At 47.7% G+C, this 21,130-nt stretch overlaps 1 protein-coding gene across 1 annotated transcript in view; it reads left to right on the forward strand.

Moving 5' to 3' along the window:
- Positions 1-21,130, forward strand: part of RNF4 (ring finger protein 4) — a 46,553-nt gene that overhangs the window by 4,943 nt on the left and 20,480 nt on the right. Inside the window, exon 2 of the mRNA XM_004038341.5 lies at positions 16,366-16,531. Coding sequence (XP_004038389.1) covers positions 16,523-16,531 — 9 coding nt within the window. The 5' untranslated portion in view covers positions 16,366-16,522. The remainder of the gene's footprint in view (positions 1-16,365; positions 16,532-21,130) is intronic.

Here is a 21,130-nt window from a genome sequence, read left to right on the forward strand (position 1 = left end):
TGAGCCAAGATCGGGCCACTGCACTCCAGCGTGGACAACAGAGTGAGACTCTGTCTCAAAAAAATAAAAGGGCCAGGCAAGGTGGCTCACACCTGTAATCCCAGCACTTTGGGAGGCCAAGGCAGGCGGATCACGAGGTCAGGAGATTGAAACCATCCTGGCTAACACGGTAAAACACCGTCTCTACTAAAAACACAAAAAAATTAGCCAGGTGTGGTGGCACACACCTGTAATCCCAGCTACTCAGGAGGCTGAGGCAGGAGAATCGCTTGAACCCAGGAGGCGGAGGTTGCAGCCAGCTGAAATCACGCCATTGCACTCCATCCAGCCTGGTTGACAGAACGAGACTCCGTCTCAAAAAAAAAAAAAAAAAAAAAAAAAGTAGAACCTGAAGATGTGACTGAATTGCTGCAATTTTTTAATAAAACTTGAACAGATGGAGAGTTGCTTCCTGTGGACAGGCAAAGAAAGTGGTTTCTTGAGGTGGAATTTACTGCTGAAGGTGCAGTGAACATTGTTGAGATTATAACAAAGGATTTAGAATATTTTATAAACTTAATAAAACAGTGGCAGGGTTTGAAAGGATTGACTCCAATTTTGAAAGAGGTTCCACTGTGGGTAAGATGCTGTCACACAGCATTGCATGCTACAGAGAAATCTTTCATGAAAGGAAGAGACAACTGATGTAGCAAACTTCATTTTAAGAAATTGTCACAGTTGGCCCAGTGCAGTGGCTCACGCCTGTAATCCCAGCACTTTAGGAGGCCGAGGCAGGCGGATCACCTCAGGTTGGGACTTCCAGACCAGCCTGGCCAACATGGAGAAACCCCGTCTTGACTAAAAATACAAAAAAATTAGCTGGGCGTGGTGGGGCATGCCTGTAATCCCAGCTACTCGGGAAGCTGAGACAGGAGAATTGCTTGAACCAGGGAAGCAGAGGTTGCGGTGAGCCAAGATTGCGCCGTTGTACTCCAGCCTGGGCAACAAGAGCGAAACTCCATCTCAAAAAAAGAAAAAGAAATTGTCACAGCTGCCCCAACCTTCATTAGCCACCGCCCTGATCCATCAGCAGCCATCATCAGAGCAAGACCCTTCACCAGCAAAAATATTACAACTTTGTGAAGACTCAAATGATCATTAGCATTTTTTATTTATTTTTTAAGAGAATATCTCCCTGTTGCCCCAGTTGAAGTGCATTGGTGCGATTGTAACTCACTGCAGCCTCCGACTTCTGGCTTCAAGAGATCCTCTCACCTCAGCCTCCCAAGTAGCTGGGGCTACAGGCGCACGCCACCGCACCTGGCTTTTTGTTTGTTTGTTTGTTTGTTTTTGAGACGGAGTCTCGCTCTGCCGCCCAGGCTGGTGTGCAGTGGCGCGATCTCGGCTCATTGCAACCTCCGCCTCCCGGGTTCATGCCATTCTCCTGCCTCAGCCTCCCGAGTAGCTGGGACTATAGGCACATGCCGCCATGCCCAGCTAATTTTTTGTATTTTTAGTAGAGATAGGGTTTCACCATGTTTGCCAGGAAGGTCTTGATCTCCTGACCTCATGATCCACCCGCCTCAGCGTCCCAAAGTGCTGGGATTACAGGCGTGAGCCACCTCGCCTGGCCCGCACCTGGCTAATTTTTAACAAAGTTTTGTAGACTGGGTCTTGCCCTTTTGTCCAGGCTGGTCTCAGACTCCTGATTCATGATTTAATATCTATGGTTGAGTGATTCCCTACTTCTCACTCTCTTACAGAACCACTCTATAAGATAGTTGTTGTAGTTAGCCCCATTTTGCTCTTCCTGAGGCACCGGGAGATCAGGGTCACTTGCCCAAGGTCACACAATTAGTAAGCAGAGCTTGAAACTTCACCCCACCCCTGACTCCTACCTTTGTTCCTTTTGTTAGGCTTTGTTGCGTCATCTGCTTTTTTTTGTGTGGTGGGAAAGCACATGGCCAATGTTTCTAGAAACTTCAAATAGTAAAAACAAAATAGTATCTTTATTTTTGCTTTCACCACAGAGGAGTCTGATAATTATCCTCAAGAAAATTTATTGATTCTCAGTGACTGTATTGTATTCCTCAAAGTTATTTTTCTTAAGTTTTCTCCTCTCACCAGCTAAGGGAAGTTGTCCTAGGGCCTAGGCATTTCCCTGTCTGCCACACCTCACCTCTTACTTTAGCCAAACTACTGCTAAATTCTGCTCCTAAATATGGCAGCATTCTGTGTTACCTGCACTAAAATTTGCTTCCCTTCTAAGTACCTTCTTGATGTCTTCCAGTGTTGGTTCTGGCCTCCTACTCTTGCAAGTTGAAAAGTTGAAAATGCCTCAGGTAGAAATGTTCTCTCCTATTCTCCCATCATGATCATCTGTGTTTTTTTGTTTTGTTTTTTGTTTGTTTTTTGAGACGGAGTCTTGCTCTGTCACCCAGGCTGGAGTACAGTGGCACGATCTCAGCACTGCAACCTCTGCCTCCCGGGTTCAAGCAATTCTCCTGCCTCAGCCTCCTGAGTACCTGGGATTACAGGCATGTGCCACCACGCCTGGCTAATTTTTTGTATCTTTACTAGAGACGGGGTTTCACCATGTTGGCCAGCCTGTCTCGAATTCCTGACCTTGTGATCTACCCACCTCGGCCTCCCAAAGTGCTGGGATTACAGGCGTGAGCCACCACGTCCAGCCCTTTTCTTTCTTTCTTTTTTCTTTTTTTTTTTAAATTTAAGAGAAGGTTGTCTTCCTATGTTTCCCGGGCAGGAGCGCAGTGGCTATTTGCAGGTGCAATTATATAGCACAGTACAGCCTAAAACTTTTTTTTTTTTTTTTTAAAGACAGAATCTTGTTCTTTCTCAACTCACTTCAACCTCCACCTCCTGGGTTCAAGTGATTCACCTGTCTCAGCCTCCCGAGTAGCTGGGATTACAGGTGGGCAGCACCACGTCTAGCTCGTTTTTGTATTTTTATTAGAGACAGGGTTTCACTATGTTGGCCAGCCTGGTCTTGAACTCCTGACTTCAGGTGATCTGCCCGCCTCAGACTCCCAAAGTGCTGGGATTATAAGCATGAGCCACCGTGCCCAGCCTACAGCCTCAAACTTTAAGCTAAATTAATCCTCTTGCCTCAGTGTCCCAAGTAAATGGGAATACAGGTGCTGATATGGTTTGGCTGTGTCCCCACCCAAATCTCACATTGAATTCCTACATGTTGTGGGAAGGACCCAGTGGGAGGCAATTGAATCTTGGGGGCAGGTCTTTCCCATGCTGTTCTCATGATGGTGAATAAGTCTCAAGAGATCTGATGCTTTAGGTCGGGCGCGGTGGCTGATGCCTGTAATCCCAGCACTTTGGGAGGCCAAGGCGGGCGGATCATGAGGTTAGGAATTCAAGACGAGTGTGGCCAACATAGTGAAACCCTGTCTCTACTAAAAATACAAAAATTAGCTGGACATGGTGGTACATGCCTGTAGTTCCAGCTACTCGGGAGGCTGAGGCAGGAGAATTGCTTGAACCCAGGAGGTGGAGATTACAGTGAGCTGAGATCATGCCACTGCACTCCAGCTTGGACAACAGAGTAGACTTAATCTAAAAAAAAAAAAAAAGAGAGATCTGATGCTTTTATAAGGGGGAGTTTCCCTACACAAGCTCTCTTTGCCTGCTGCCATCTATGTAAGGCATGACTTGCTCCTCCTTGCCTTCCGCCATGATTGTGAAGCCTCCCCGGCCATTTGGAACTGGCTTTTGTAAACTTCTTGCTTTTGTAAATTGCCCAGTCTCAGGTATGTCTTTATTAGCATCGTGAAAACAGACTAGTACAGTAAGTTGGTACCAGTAGAGTGCGATGCTCCTGAAAAGATACCTGAAAATTTGGAAACAGCTTTGGAACTGGGTAGCAGGCAGGGATTGGAACAGTTTGGAGGGCTCAGAAGAAGACAGGAAAATGTGGGAAAGTTTGGAACTCGCTAGAGACTTGTTGAATGGCTTTAACCAAAATGTTGATAAGGATATGGACAATGAAATCCAGGCTGAGATGGTCTCAGATGGAGATGAGGAACTTGTTGGGAACTGGAGCAAGGGTCACTCCTGTTAATGTTTCAGCAAAGAGACTAGCGGCATTTTGCCCCTGCCCTAGAGATTTGTGGAACTTTGAACTTGAGAAATATGATTTAGGGTATCTGGCAGAATAAATTTCTAAGCAGCAAAGCATTCAAGAGATGACTTGGGTACAGTTAAAGGCATTCAGTTTTATAAGGGAAGCAGAGCATAAAAGTTTGGAAAATTTGCAGCCTCCTGACAGTGTGCTAGAAAATAAAATTCCATTTTCTGAGGGGAAATTAAAGCCAGCTGCGGAGATTTGCATAAGTAACAGGGAGCCAAACGTTAATCCCCAAGACAGTGGGGGGAAATGTCTCCAGGGCATGTCAGAGGCCTTCATGGCAGCCCCTCCCATCATAGGCCCCAATGCCCAGGAGGAAAATATGGTTTCCTGGGCTGGGCCCAGGGTTCCCCTGCTGTGTGCAGCCTAGGGGCCTGGTGCCCTGCGTTCCAGCCGTCCCAGCTGTGGCTGAAAGGGGCCAACATAGAGTAGAACTCAGGCCGTGGTTTCAGAAGGTACAAGCCCCAAACCTTGGCAGCTTCCACGTGGTGTTGAGCCTGCGAGTGCACAGAAGTCAACAATGAGGGTTTGGGAACCTCCACTAGATTTCAGAGGATGCATGGAAACACCTGGATGCCCAGGCAGAAGTTTGCTGCAGGGGCAGGGCACTCATGGAGAACCTCTGCTAGGGCAGTGCGGAAGGGAAATGTGGGGTTGGAGCCCCTAAGCAGAGTCCCTACTGGAGCACCACCTGGTAGAGCTGTGGGAAGAGAGCCACTGTCCTCCACACCCCAGAATGATAGATCCACTGACAGCTTGCCCTGTACACCTGGAAAAGCTGCAGACACTCAACACCACCCAGTGAAAACAGCCGGGAGGGAGGCTGTACCCTGCAAAGCCACAGGGGTGGAGCTGCCTAAGGCCATGGGAACTCACGTCTTGGATCAGCGTGACCTGGATGTGAGACATGGAGTCAAAGGAGATCATTTTGGAGCTTTGAGATTTGGACTGCTCTGCTGGATTTCGGACTTGCATGGGGCCTGTAGCCCCTTTGTTTTGGCCAATTTCTCCCATTTGGAATGGCTGTATTTACCCAATGCCTGCACCCCCGTTATATCTAAGAAGTAACTAAATTGCTTTTGATTTACAGGCTCATAGGTGGAAGGGACTTGCCTTGTCTTGGATGAGACTTTGGACTTTTGAGTTAATGCTGAAATGAGTTAAGACTTTGGGACTGTGGGAAGGCATGATTGATTTTAAAATGTGAGGACATAAGATTTGGGAGGGGCCGGGGGTGGAATGATATGGTTTGGCTGTGTCCCCCACCCAGATCTCATCTTGAATTTCCACATGTGGGAGGGACCCGGTGGGAGGTAATTGAATCATGGGGGCAGGTCTTTCCCATGTTGTTCTGGTGATGGCGAATAAGTCTCACGAGATCTGATAGTTTTATAAGGGGGAGTTTCCGTGCACAAGCTCTCTTTGCCTGCCGCCATCCACGTAAGATGGGACTTACTCCTCCTTGCCTTCCACCTTGATTGTGAGGCTTCCCCAGCCATGTGGAACTGTTAAGTTCATTAAACCTCTTTCTTTTGTAAATTGGCCAGTCTCAAGTATGTCTTTATCAGCAGCGTGAAAACGGACTAATACAGGTGCATACGGCTGTACTGGCCCCAGTCCTGCTTTTAAGGCTCCCTTTGTTTCCTAATTGTGACTGTTTTTACTTGCAATGTAAAGGCTTCATTTCCCCCATCTCTGAAATTATTTTTTTCTTTTTCAAAAACACTCTGCCATCTTTTCAAGGTATCTGCCATCTCTTTCAAGCATGTGATGAGCTTGATAACTTTTGTTGGGGGTCGGTGTTCAGAATGACAAGGGTCTTGCCCAGGCTGGAGTGCAGTAGCACAGTCATAACTCACTTTAGCCTCAACCTCCCAGGGCACAAGCGATCCTCCCATCTTAGCCTCCTGAGTAACTGGGACTACAGGCACGTGCCACCACACCCTGCTTTTTTTTTTTTTTTTTTTTTGGGTATTAATATTTTGTAGAGAAGGAGTTTCACCATGTTGCCCAGGCTGGTCCAGAACTCCTGGGCTCAAGCAATCGTGCCTTGGCTTCCCAAAGTGCTGGGATTACAGGCATGAGCCACCATGCCTGGCCCTAGAGCTTAATAATTTCATTCATTCATTCTTTTTTTTTTTTTTTGAGACAGAATCTCAGTCTGTCACCCAGGCTGGAGTGCAATGGCGCAATCTTGGCTCACTGCAACTTCTGCCTCCCGAGTTCAAGGGGTTCTCCTGCCTCAGCCTCTTGAGTAGCGGGGATTACAGATGCCCACCACCATGCCTGGCTAATTTTTGTATTTTTAGTAGAGATGGGGGTTTCACCATGTTGGCCAGGTTGGTCTCAAACTCCCAACCTCAGGTAATCTGCCCACCTTGGCCTCCCAGAGTGCTGGGATTACAGGTGTGAGCCCAGACCTTGATAATTTCAGTGAGGGAAAAAAAAAATCTCATTTACATGTTTGTGCCAAGTGCTGTGCTAATGGGTGGGGACACCATGATAAGTATTTGATAAGTTATGTTACTTGATTTAAGGGAGTATAGAAGAAATGGTTAAGTCAGGACTAGGAGGAGTGAGAGAAATGGAAGCAACCTTTGAGGTAGGCCTTGAAGAACGAGCAGAAATTCCCTAAAGCAGGGTGGGAGTGGCGGGACCAACCGGGCCAACTTCGGACCTTCTTTGAGGTCCAAAGTCAGGTACTTTGAACTGACTTCCAGGATACCTGGAGTAAAGTACAGTTCTGTTTGAAGTGTTTGTTTGGAAACATGAGTTTGTTCCAGTGAGGTTGCTGTATTAGAGAACCACTTGAGAGTTTGCTGCACACAGTGTCATCTGTGAGAAATATTAGGTGAACGCAAAAAGTTGAGGCCAGCTGAACCAAGCCATGTAATATACACACCTTCCACATAGATCAGTCACCTCAGTTGACTTGTATGTGAGCCACATTTGTGTCCATCTGATGTTACAGCATTCACTCTCTTTGCCTCCACTTCTCAATAACTCACAATCTGTAAACTGTCTGAGGCCCGCTTCCACAGAGCAAGCTTCAGGCCTTTTTCAAGGTAAAGTATCACAGTAACTTGTATTTCTTAACCCTTTCTCATGTGTAGAGCTTTACTACCATTTTCACTAGATTGTTTTGTGTGTGTGTGTCACTGACAACATTTTTTAGTGTTGTGCCCTAATCCCATTTTTCCTCACAAATGGTGGGTTTTTGCATAGCAAGATGCTTTTTTATTTTTTTTAAGGAACACATATGTCCGTAACTGCAAATGAACCCAGAAAAGTGAGGACGAGTTGGGAGGGGAGGTTGGTATGATATAAAGACTTTGACCTATGTTCTGTAGGCAATGCTTGTGATTATTTGGGAGCAATACTTGCAATATTCTTGGATATTTTGGAGCCTGGTGATTCTTTGCATTACCTTGTGGCGCTTTTAACTTCGTTGGACCTCCTCCTCCTCCTCCTCTCTTCTGCCTTTCTGTCTCCTTCAGAGCATTCCTGTTGTGCATGCCTGCTTTTATCTTCCCTGGGAGCCAGTGATTTTTTTGACTTGCGTGTGTGTTTTTGTTTTTTTTTTAAAGACAGAGTCTCGCTCTGTCACCGAGGCAGGAGTGCAGCGGCATGGTCATGGCTCACTGCAGCTTCAACCTCCCAGTCTCCAGCGAGCCTCCCACCTCAGCCTCCCAAGTAGCTGGGACTACAGTCGTACACCACTATGCCCGGCTAAGTTTTTGTATTTTTTTGTAGAGACGGGGTTTCCCCATGTTGCCCAGGCTGGGACACTGACTTGTTAGTTTACTTTCTAGGTAAAGTGTTGAAGGAGAGTTGAAGAGGGTCTAGATTAGGGCTTCTGGATGCTGGATTTCTCCACCAAGATGCAAGCCCCTAGAGAGTTGAGTTTGGCTAGCCCTTTGGTGACAGCTTGTATTGTCCCTTAGCCCACAGATGCATCTGACTAAGAGTAGAAGAACATGTCTCTGTTTAGGAGCCCGGAGCCAGAGACAGTGCGGTTTGAGATTAGGCCCCCTCTGGTGTGCCCTTCGAGAATTCCCATTGTGGGGCACTGCTCAGTTGCTCCCATCTGGTATGGGTCAAATAATCAGATTTGTGAGTGTCTCACAACCATCCCTATACCCCAACCAACCCTGGGTTTTGAATACAGTAGAGGCAGCTAAGCTGCTAGCTGGTCTTCAGCAGGCTCTGTGCTCAGTGGCCATCAACACCAGGTAGCTTGGCAAGCCTGCCTCCTGTGCTGACTGTGGGCCCTGGGGAAGTGTCGAGGATGTTGACGGCCTCTAGCATCTGAGGTACATCTGCCCCTCGGCCTCCGGAGGAGTGGATCCTTAGGTTTCCTTCATTATCTTACTCTTTCTCCTGGCTCCCAGAAATTACCTTGTTTTTGCATGAGGCCCCAAAGCCTAGGCCATCTTGGCTGATAGATGTGAAAGCCCTTTGCTCCTTTCAGGCCCCTGGGGATTTTGGTTGTAGCCTGATTGCTGGTGGCAGCTTAATTGGGGCCATAAGATAATTTTATGGAAGACCTGGTTACTTGGCATCTGAACAAGCCTCATTGCCTCTCTGAGCATAGTCTGCTGCTTTCTGCTTTGATCAAATTCATTCCTCTTGTCCCTGCAAACCTTCAGGGGAGGCCAATGTTCAAGGCCCCTGAGCCTTAGGAATAAATAACTCTGGGTGAGAACTGCCTGTCATTGGCTCTGTGCCGGCTTTCTTCAACCTCCTCTGAGTCCTGTTCTGAGTCTCAGCCGTTGTGATTAACTACATCCTGCCAAGTCTGTTCTGGAAATGAATAAAGCCCTTGCTGAGAGCCGGAAACATTGGTTCCAATTCCTCCGGGGGTGAAGGTTTGTTTTGCCTTTATTTAATAGCACTCATACCTGTAAGAAGAGACATACTCTCCAGCCCTTCTGATATAATACCTACTTATTACTTGATTTGTTGATCATCTTTCCAGCTAGGATATATGCTCCATGGATGGTTTTTTGTTGCTGTTTCCCATTCCATTCCTAGCCCCTGGAGCAGTGCCTTACCCAGACTAGGCACCTGTGAATAGTTAGCAAATTAGTTGATAGAGCTGCCTTCTGGGTGCTAGGAACCATACTGGGTGTTTCATTCAGCGGTCACTGGTTCCACAGAGGTGAGGTGTTCTACTCAATTAAAGATGTGGACACTGAGGCACAGAGGGCAAGTATTTGTCCAAGGCTGTAGGGCTTATTGGCCAGCCACATCATTGCTGACCGCTTAACCACATACCCTCATTTGTATAATGAGCAAGAGGCTCATATTTCTCTTGAGTATTAAGGTGTGGTTATTGATATGACTGAGGGTATCAAAGTTCCGTTTAAGAGGTGTTTGTGAACAGGTGCGGTGGCTCACGCCTGTAATACCAGCACTTTGGGAAGCCAAGGTGGGCAGATCACTTGAGGTCAGGAGTTGGAGCCCAGCCTGGCCAACATGGCAAAACCCCATCTCTACTAAAAATACAAAAATTAGCCAGGCATGGTGGTGGGTTCCTGTAATCCCAGCTAGTTGGAAGGCTGAGGCATGAGAATTGCTTGAACCTGGGAGGTGGAGGCTGCAGTCAGCCAAGATAACACCACTGCACTCCAGCCTGGGTGACAGAACAAGACTGTCTCAAAAAAATATATATATATTTGTTTTTATTTATTTATATTTATTTATTTATTTATTTATTTTGAGACTGAGTTTCACTTGTCGCCCAGGCTGGAGTGCAATGGTGCGATCTTGGCTCACCTCCACCTCTTGGGTTCGAGCGATTCTCCTGCCTCAGCCTCCCGAGTAGCTGGGATTACAGGTGCCCACCACCACACCCAGCTAATTGTTGTATTTTTAGTAGGGGGTGGGTTTCACCATATTGGTCAGGCTGGTCTGGAACTCCTGACCTCAGGTGATCCCCCCCTGCCTCGGCCTCCCAAAGTGCTGGGATTACAGGCATGAGCCACCATGCCTCACCCAGGTCTCTTATTTTCAGTGGGTAATTGTATCAGACTCTGCCTCCCAGGTGGGGTTTGAGGGTTCTGTGTACCTGGTGTAGGGCTGGGCTAAACAGAAGAGCTTCTCATTAGAGTATCTCCCTGTGGACTGGCTGCAGAGTTATGATATCATTCTGGTTCTGGTGTGCTCCCCACTGCCCCTTTTCAGCTGACTCTTTGCTCATAGGAATACAGTGGTATGAGATAGGGTCATAGAATTTGGTTCCAGTCTAACATTCTTCCTGTTTCCTGCCTGCCTGTCTGTCTCTATCCATTAGCAGACTCCTTTATGTATGATAGAGACACTTGCACATATGCATACACGAACAGTTCCTGACTTACAGTGTTTTATTTAGAATTTTTCAACTTATGATTTATTGGGAGTTAGCCCCATTGTAAGTCAAGGAGCATCTGCACATCGTATACATGTATACCATAAATACACATAATTATATGTCCCACTCCTGCTAGAGTGGGGGGGGTCAATATCTGAAGTGCTTATAATAGCTTTATTGGGGGGGACCTCTAAGAATAACAGAATAATTACTTAGACCTTAAATAATAAATCTATAAGAACGAAGAAAGCCCTGAAGCCCTCCCAGCTTCCATCCCGTCAGTCACCTCTCTGTCCTATACTCTGCCACTACCCCGAGCCTCATGGCTTTCTTCTCACCTGGCCTACCCTGAGTCTCCTCCTTGGTCTACAGTCTGACTTGTTCAGTCTCCCATCTGTTCTCACCAGACGCAGGTGACATGGTCTCTAAATGCACATCTCAACATGTCATCTCTGTCCCAAAACCCTCGATGGCCCTGTCCTGAGGGTGTAGTCAGTGAGGCTTGTTACGAACCCTCGGCACCTTTGTTGTCCTCCACACAGTGCTCGTGTGGGACATCCCTGTTCCCTTCCGCCCACCCCACCCACATACATTGTTTCTTAACTAACTCCTCCTGTCACTTGAGGCCCCATTCAGCACTGCTTCCTCTAGACAGCCCAGCTTGATCCTCAGCGCAGTTGGGCTGGGACGGCGACTCCTTTGCTGCTGCTTCCACTTGCTTAGGTCACCAGCGTCCCACTTCCGTGTCTGAGTTCACTGGCCACCTTTCAGTTCCCCAGCCTGTGCATTGCAGCTGTTCACTGCTTCCTCCTCCTTGAAGAAGGAGGTTTTGTCTGAGTGACGGCTCCAGGTTCTCCTAGTTTGTTTCTTTTAAATTCTCTTTTACAGAGTCTATCTACCTGCCTCCCCAAGTTTTCACACATTCTGAAATCTCTGCATCCATCCCAGTTCTCACTCTTGAGTTTCCAGCTACCTTGGGCCCTTTCTCCCTGGGTATCTCACACCCTGCTTTTCTAAAACTACACTCAGCACCTGTTTCTGTTCTCCCTTCCCTCATTGGGTTTTATGGCATCATTCTTGCAGAGTAAGAAGCTGGATACCTTGGCATGAGTTGTTTCTCCTTTCACCTTGGAAGCTTTAGGAATACCTAGCATCCGGCTCTCCTGACCATCCCCAGTTAGGAATGACCACTTCTCTACGCCAGCTCCTCTTTTCTCAGTGGCAGGGGTGCCATCAACACCCCACTCTTAACCTCATTTATTCCTTCAATAAATATGAGCATCTGCTTTGTGTAAGGTCTTAGCTAGGTAGAAAGTAAATAGAGCCTTGTCCTCGTAGCGCTTACATAAGTGAGAGCATACTGGACGAGAGACTGGAGGATGGTGGGGCCCTTTCCTGAAATGGAGTATATGTTGGCGGAAGGAGGAGGCAAGGGTTCCTTTTGGAACACACTAAATTTGAGAAATCTGAAAAATCACCGTCAGTGTTCCCGCTAGTTTCTAGAATTGATGTATTTGATTCTGGCACTAACATACCTATTTGAGGGTGTGGGTTTTGGTGTCACACTGCCTTGGTTTAAGTCTAGGCTCTGTTTGCTAGGTGTGGACGACTTTGGGCAAGTTACTTAACTTTAATCCTTAGCTGCTTCATGGGTAAAATGGGGAACATAACAGTGCTTATTTCCTTACTGGGTGATGTGAGGAGCACATGTGGTGATATTAATATTTAGGAAGCGCAGTGCCTTGTGCAGATGCAGAGAAGGCACCTCTCAGCTGTTGTTAGTTTTCTTATTCCACTGGACTCTCACCTGCATGATCCAGAACCCTTTGTAGTTGGTGAGGGCTACTTTCCCATGGCCGCTGACGTCTTCATTCACTCTGCATTTCTACGTCCCCACCACGCTGGGATGCTCTGCTGGAAATGCTCCTGTCTCACCTCAGTGCCCTGGTGAAATCCAGCCTCTTGGTGGCTTATCCCTAAGACCAGCCTTCCAAATTCCTTTGAACTCTGACTCCTGACCCTTACTAAACCCAAAAGAGAGAGAAAAACAACCAGATCTGGGGTGAATTGCTGTATGGGCCAGGGCATGGAGAATGAGGAGGCTCCAGAAAGCTTGCCAGGGAAGTAGTAATGGTCTAGCTGGGCCTGTAGGGATGCAGGAGGCTGGTTTCAGAGTGGTGAGGGGTGTGCAGGCCAGGACAGCCACAAGGCACATCTTCAGCAGCCGTATTTGGAAGCCTCAATATCAATGAAATGGGAGGAGAGAGGCTTAGGAACAGCCTGGGTGTGGACATCACGTGTTTCCCTTTGCTCTGCAGGCTGATTTCTCCGTCTTCCTTTGTCAGTAGCTTCTCTTTTCTAAATTCTAAGACACGCTATTGATGTGGCGGGGAGAACAAGCCCCTATATCATAGATGTGCACCCAAATGTAAGATATTTCTTGAGATCAGAAACATTCGTGGATATGAGAACCCAGGACATGTGGTGGATCTGGGACTGTCGTGTGGTCTGAATGAGTCCTAAGGTGATGTCGAGGCACCTCCCACCTCTGTTCAAACCAACTAGACAGTCTTTGTCCTAGCCAGAGCCTCTTCCCTGAATGTCTGTTTAAAGTTGAACACTTACCAGGTGAGATGTTGCTTTGAGAAGCATTTGTGCTTCCGGGCTGGAGTGCAATGGTGCAGTCATGGCTCACTGCAGTCTTGACCTCCTGGGCTCAGGTGATCCTCCTGTCTCAGCCCCTGGAGTAGCTGGGACAACAAGTGTCCACCATCACATCTGGCTATTTTTTTAATGTGTTTTTATTTTTATTTTTTGAGACAGAGTCTCTCTCTCTGTTGGCCAGGCTGGAGTGCAGTGGTGCCATCTTGGCTCATTGCAACCTCCGCCTCCCGGGTTCAAGTGATTCTTGTGCCTTAGCCTCCTACGTAGCTGGGATTATAGGCGCACACCACCACACCCGGCTAATTTTTATATTTTTAGTAGAGACGGGGTTTCGCCATGTTGGCCAAGCTGGTCTTGAACTCCTGATCTCAAGTGATCTGCCTGCCTCAGCCTCCCAGAGTGCTGGGATTACAGGCATGAGCCACTGCCCAGCCTCATTATTTTAATTTTTTTATAGAGACAGGATCTCACCATGTTAACCAAGCTAGTTTCCAATTCCTGGGCTCAAGAGGTCCTCCCTCTTCAACCTCCCAAAGTGCTGGGGTTACAGGGCATGAGCCACTGTGCCGGGCCCATTTGTGCATTCTGTTGAGAGCACCTGTAGTCCCATAGTATGGACCAGCCTAAGGAGATGCAAGTCACCCTTTATTAGAGTGACACAGTGAAGGGGATTTCCCCTCTAAACCATTGAGGTCAAGCTAGAGAATGAGGCGCTCAGGGAGTGAGATACAGTATGCCATTTTCTCAGAACCAGACGACCAAGTGCTGAAGAAAATGCTCAGCTCAGCTGGGACGGCGGTCCTTTTGGGCATCTCCTGAGAAACCTACTCTGGCCTCCCTTTCTCCTCCTGTACTTCTTGCACACTTAGTTCCTAACTTCGTTATAGCTGCCTGCCAGCACCCTCCTCACTCTTCTCCCCGCCCTAGATTCTGCACAGAGGCTGTGTTTGCTCATTGCTGTATTCCCAGGGCAGGGGCTGTACTGTGAATGAGGCGGGGAGGTATGCATCCTTTCTTAAAGCTGGGTGGGAGGACAGACGTGGTGGCTCATGCCTGTAATCCCAGCACTTTGGGAAGCCGAGGCAGGTGGATCACCTGAGGTCAGAAGTTCGAGACCAGCCTGGCCAACCTGGTGGAAACCCCATCTCTACTAAAAGTAGAAAAATTAGCCGGGTGTGGTGGCACATGCCTGTAGTCCCAGCTACCTGGGAGGCTGAGGCAGGAGAATCACTTGAACCTGGGAGGTGGAGGTTGCAGTGAGCCCACTGCACTCCAGTCTGAGCAACAGAGTGAGACTCCGTCTCAAAAACAACAACAACAACAACAAAACTGGGTGGGATGTGATATCACACAGCATTTTAGGGCTTGAGCAGAAGGTTGGAGCTGGGCACTGGGAAGGTTTATTTGGAGAGACTGCCAACCTGGTGCTGTGGGGCTGAGTGTGTTGATGGGTATGTGTCAGCCCACAGACACTGAGCCTTTCCAGTGTGCCTGCACTGTTCCAAACACTCTCTTGTAATAACTTCTGGAATCCTCACACACCATTAAGGTAGGTGCAGTTCTGTTCTATAGATAAGGAAATGGGGCACAGAGAAGTTCAATGCCATGCCCCGAGGTCACAGGTTGGGGTTTGCAGGTGCCTGGATTTTATTTTCATTATTTATTTATTTATTTATTTATTTATTTATTTATTTATTTATTTGAGACGGAGTTTTGCTCTCGTTGTCCAGGGTAGAGTGTAATGGCATGATCTCGGCTCCTCTGCCTCCCAGGTTCAAGAGATTCTCCTGCCTCAGCCTCCCAAGTAGCTGGAATTACAGGCATCCACCACCATTCCTGGCTAATTTTTTGTATTTTCTAGTAGAGACGGGGTTTCACCATATTGGCCAGGCTAGTCTCAAACTCCTGACCTCAGGTGATCCACCCGCCTTGGCCTCCCAGAGTGCTGGGATTACAGGTGTGAGCCACTACACCCGGCCGATGCCTGGATTTCCATCTCAGTTGCCTGGCTCAAGAGATGTGCCCTAATTGCAGTGCCAGCCTGGCTCCACACACCATGCTTAGGAGTTAGGCCTTGATAAGGAGCCGGGGAAAGTTGCTGCGGCAAATGTTTCGGAAAGATGGCCTGGCAGTAGGGTAGATGGGCACCCAGGGACAGGAGACCCAGCATGAGCAGGCATGGTAATGGTGCACAGGAGGATGACACGGCAGCAGCACTAGGGATGCACAGAAGGGTGGATGTGAGAGCGTTCCTGTCGTTTCCGCCACCTGGATCCCTCTCACCTGTGTCTGTTTTGCAACTCCATCTCGTTATGCTACTTCAGTGCGTTCCATGGTGTGGTCTCTGGAACAGCAGCACCTGGGAACTTGTTAGATACGTAAATTGGAGGGCCTAGCAGGCTGTGCTTAACGAGCCCTCTGTGGGGGAGCCTGATACAAGCTCATGCTTGAGAGGCACTCTCCTAATCTAAGCCACTAGCACCCAGCAGTGGGTGACCACAAGGGTCTTGTCCTTGCTTTGGCTCTCTCTCAATCCTCAGCCTTGCCTGTGCTCAGGGCTTTGTGGCTCCATTAACCATGCACCGCTGACACTGAGTTTACCGTGGTCGGCCTCGCTTCTCAGTGAAGTCCACGGGCCTCGCAGCCTCTGCATCTGGTGATTTCTCTGCCTTTCCTCAAAGCTTCTGCTTGGCTGCCTAGTCCACAGCCTCCCGATTCACCGTTCACCTGGTCCCAGCAACAGAAGTCTCAGCTGGACACACAACATGCTTTAGAGTGAGTGGCTCTTGTCTCCTCAACTCCTGACGGCGACAGTGAAATTGTGGGAAGAGCCTGAGGCTCTGAGCTCTGGCCTCAGAAGCTCTGTCCCTTCCCTTCTCTTCTGGTTACTGAGGAGTTGGTGTGGTCATGTGTGGCAGTCCTGACTCGCACCTCCTCCCAGCAGTTAGCACAGTACCTTGCCAAGATGGCAGGAGCCAGAAAGAAGAGTAGGAGGTGGCATAATAATTACAATTGCAGGCTTTGGGATCAGGAAGTCCTACATGCGACAAGAATGCTTACTTCCTAAGATGAATATAGGATTAAGGATGTCATTGCGTGAAATAGTAAGCAAATAACCTAGGGACAGGAAGGACCAGTACATTATTGAGCTCAGCTTTGTTTCAATGATGTAAGTGGCAGTATTTATCAAATTAATATCTTTGTTTTTCAGGACTTGAAAATACTGGAAATCTGTCCGGATCCAAATTATTTTGCAAGCCAGATGCGTAACCAGAGGGCATGAAAGGTTGAGAACATTTGACTTCCCTGCAAACCTTGGTATAGATCACTTCCTTTTCTATAGGAAAGGAAAGGCACCAAAGAGCACAATGAGTACAGTAAGTTTTATCATCTCTTGAATTTTTAATTTTTTAGGGCTAATTAACTACCTTATTCCTTGTAGCACATTAGTGAAAGTGAGTTCCATAATGTCACTTCTAAGTAACCCCACTTCTTGAAGGAGTATGTATAGGAGCTTTCTGGTGGTTACATCAGCTTACTTACCGACATTGAGCTACATTCTAGTCATAAAGGGCAGTGCCCTGAAGACAAAAGGCTGAGAAGGAATAGCTTAGGGTTTGGTAATCTCAGACCTTCACAGCAGTTGTCAGTGTCATAGAAATACTAAAACTTTTTTCTTTTTAAAATTGTTTGTAGACTGGGCATGGTGGCTCACGTGTAATCTCAACACTTGGAGGCGTGAAGGTAAAAAGATTACTTGAGCCTAGGACCAGCCAGGGCAACATAGGCCCCGTCTCTACAAACAAACAAAATTTAGCCAGGCGTGGTGGGGTGCACCTGTAGTCCCAGCTACTTAGGAGGCTGAGGCAGGAAGATTCCTTGAGCCCAAGAGTTCAAGGCTAGCTATGATCACACCACTGCATTTCGGCTGGATGACTGAGTGAGACTCTATAAAAGTATTTGCAACCCAGTTTTCCGTTTTCCCGTCTGTTTTGTTTCCCTGTGACATTCTTGGTTCATTCAGTGGGAGCATGGTAGTAATAATCCATAGTGAAAAGTTTCTTATATTCACTGACCAAAGTTGATTCGTCATTATAATTACTGTTTAGCGCTTTTGTTTGTTTGTTTTTGAAACAGGGTCTCGCTCTGTCACCCAGCCTGGAGTGCAGTGGCCCGACCTCGGCTCACTGCAACCTCCACGTTCTGGGTTCAAGTGATTCTTGTGCCTCAGCCTCCCGCATAGCTGGGATTACAGGCATGCACCTCCCCGCCCAGCTAATTTTGTATTTTTAATAGAGACCAGTTTTTGCCATGTTGGCCAGGCTATTTTGGTTTGTTTTTTGAGATGGAGTCTGTCGCCCAGGTTGGAGTACAGTGGTACCATCTCGGCTCACTGCAACCTCCGCCTCCCAGGTTCAAGTGACTCTCCTGCCTCGGCCTCCGGAGTAGCTTGGATTACAGGCACCTACCACCACACCCAGCTGATTTTGTATTTTTAGCAGAGATGTGATTTCACCATGTTGGCCAGGCTGGTCTCAAACTCCTGACCTCAAGTGATCTTGGCCTCCCAAAGTGCTAGGATGACAGGCATGAGCCACCGCACCCAGCCGTTTTTATTTGTTTTTAAGAGACAGGGTCTCACTCAGTCTCCCAGTCTGGAGTGCAGTGGTGTAATCATAGCTCACTGCAGTCTCCAACTCCTGGAGTCAAGCAATCCTTTCACCTCAGCGTCCTGAGTAGCTGGGATCATAGGCATGCACCACCGCACCTGGCCAATTTTTAAGAAAAAATTGGCCAGGTGTGAAATTGGCCAGGTGCGGTGGCTTATGCCTGTAATCCCAGCACTTTGGGAGGCCGAGGCGGGTGGATCACGAGGTCAGGAGATCAAGACCATCCTGGCTAACATGGTGAAACCCCATCTCTACCAAAAATACAAAAAATTAGCCAGGCATAGTTGGCGGGCGCCTGTAGTCCCAGCTACTCAGGAGGCTGAGGCAGGAGAATGGCATGAACCTGGGAGGCGGAGCTTGCAGTGAGCTGAGATCGTGCCACTGCACTCCAGCCTGGGGGACAGAGCAAGACTCCATCTCAAAAAAAAAAAAAGGAAAGAAAAATCATTTTTGTAGGCATGGAGTCTTACTTTATTACCCAGGCTGATCTTGAACTCCTGGCTTCAAGCAGTCCTCCCACCTAGGCTCCCAGAGTGAGCGACTATACCCAGACTGTTTAGAACTTTTATCACATCTGTGAGACAGCTCTGGTTTGGTGTAATTCAGGTGTCTCCTGGAACCCCTTGAGCTCTAGAGGAGATTACCTGAAGGTCCCCCTGTCCCAGTTTATTCCCTGCTGACAGAGTTCTCACTGCAAGGTTGTTCAAATGATCTAAACTCAAAACATCTGTTGTCTGAGATCCTGAATTCCTTGTCAGACAGACCAGATGTGAAATAGCCTGCTGATTTCTTCCAGTGCTCCAGAAGTACTGTGAATGGTATGGGAAGATGGATGGTGGGGACAGGTGAGGCTGAACAAACAGCTGTCAGAGGGAACAGTGATGGAAATGCTGGTCACACCCTCTGAGCCTTTTGGGTCCTCACCCTCTTGTGTTACTTCCTGGCCGCCATTGTGCTCCAGGGCCCACTTTTGATGGTGATACACAAAAAAGCCCGCTTCTTTGACCTCCCACCTTGGTGCTTCACCTGCAGGTTACCATGTAGCTCATCTATGGGGAAATAGGTGCTCTAAGCCTTACCCCATCTCTGCTTAGGCCAGATCAGAACAGGCAAAACAATGTAGCCTTTTGTGCGTGTGTGTGAAGAAATTGGTTAAAATTCCTGAAAGTTACGGTGTGGTTATAGCTTATGTGATTGTGATTGGATGGTCAGTTTTCACCAAAAGCTATGGACCTCTGAGGGCCCTGCTAGTAAAAAGGAAGAGAGTTATGACTAGAATTATGGGAGGGCCAGAGGGGAGAGCTCTGCAGATATTCCTGGATTGATTGAGCCTGTCTTGAGTGGTGCAGGGAAGCTACTTGGGAGGAGGAGGCTCAGAGACAGCAGAGTGGGAGGGTGAAGGATGTCCTCAGGAAGGAGGTGACATTTGAGTGGGTTCTGGAAAGCTGTGGAGGAATTGGCCAAGTGAAGAAAGGGAGGGACAGGCACTCCAGGCAGGGAAGAAGCTCTGGTTAAAGGCATGGAGGGGTCGATAGAGCAGGCAGGAAAGAGGATTCCTGAGGTTAGGGAGGGGTGGGGACATTCCTGTAATTATCCGTGAGGGGAGATTTTGGGTCCAGGACCCATGGCTGCTTTCTTGGCTCCCTCAGTGGGGCCCAGAAACCACACAGGTAGCTGTGGGACATGGAGGTCTGCTTAGCAGTGTCTAGTAAGAAAGACTTGGTCTGCTACAGGCTGGGCATGGTGGATCACAAGGTCAGGAGTTCGAGACCAGCCTGGCCAACATGGTGAAACCCCGTTTCCACTAAAAATACAAAAAAATTAGCTAAGCACAGTGGCGGGTGCCTGTAATCCCAGCTACTCGGGAGGCTGAGGCAGGAGAATCGCTTGAACCTGGGAGGCAGAAGTTGCGGTGAGCCGAGATCATTCCACTGCACTCCTGCCTGGGCAACAGAGTGAGACTCCGTCTTAAAAAAAAAAAAAAAAGACTTGGCTACAAGGGAAGGAGGCTATACGAGGACAAAGGACATTGTCAAAGAGAATGGGGTAAATATTTTCATTTATTTATTATTATTATTTTGAGACAGAGTCTTGCTCTGTCGCCCAGGCTGGAGTGCAGTGGATGCAATATTGGCTCACTGCAACCTCTGCTGCCCGGGTTCAAGCGATTCTCCTGCCTCAGCCTCCCGAGTAGCTGGGACTACAGGTGCATGCCACCGTGCCCAGCTACTTTTTGTGTTATTAGTAGAGACGGGGTTTCAGCATCTTGGCCAGGCTGGTCTTGAACTCCTGACCTCATGATCCACGAGAATGGGGTAAATATTAAAGAGTCCTAAGTGTTTGAAATGCTTGTTTTCTGGTGCTGTAAAGAAATAGCATTTGAACGTAAATTTAATTTTTTTTAGCAAGACCATTTTTATACTTTCTGCAGAAAGGATACACTCACCAGTAGTTTTGCCATGAGAATACATTGAATAAAGGAGACAGGGTTATTTATAACTTGATGTGTTTACTCTGCTGCTGTGTCCGGTTTTTATTGGCTGGAACAGGACCTCACATTCTGTATTTGTCCCAATTGGCTAGCAACTTAGAACTTTTTTTTTTTTTTTTTTTGAGACGGAGTCTCACTCTGTCACCCAGGCTAGAGTGCAGTGGCATGATCTCGGGCTCACTGCAAGCTCCACCTCCCGGGTTCACACCATTCTCCTGCTGCAGCCTCCCAAGTAGCTGGGACTACAGGTGCCCGCCACCACGCCTGGCTAATTTTTTTTGTATTTTTTAGTAGAGACGGGGTTTCTACGTGTTAGCCAGGATGGTCTCGATCTTCTGACCTTGTGATCCGCCCGCCTCAGCCTCCCAAAGTGCTGGGATTACAGGCGTGAGCCATCACACCTGGCCAGAACTTTTGAAAAGAGGCAAAGGCAGAGGAGAATAAAGGAAGGAGGAAGTAACTTGTGGAATGCTGAAAAAGGTAAAAATAACCTTTAAATAAGGAAGAGGAACAGGCTATGATCTAATGCTTGCTTGGACTAATATAAGCATGCCAAGGTAAATATTTAGGCTAAATTGTGGGAGCTAAGAATATAAAGTACATTGATTTCTTTATTATGGCTAGCAGATATTTAAGAATGTTAGTACAGGTCTTTGAATAAATTTTGCTTTTAAGAGAAGTTACTATTTATTTCTAATTAGATGGGGAGGAAAGTCTTTGAAGAGGAACCTCTAATTTAATTTTTACATAAGTAACCTGGTGGCTGCTGGGGAAACCCTTAAAACACTGGGCAGTAGAACTCCACTGAGGTTAGT

Source organism: Gorilla gorilla, chromosome 3 (genome assembly GCF_029281585.2).
Source record: "Gorilla gorilla gorilla isolate KB3781 chromosome 3, NHGRI_mGorGor1-v2.1_pri, whole genome shotgun sequence".
In the NCBI taxonomy this organism is placed as follows: Eukaryota; Metazoa; Chordata; class Mammalia; order Primates; family Hominidae; genus Gorilla; species Gorilla gorilla.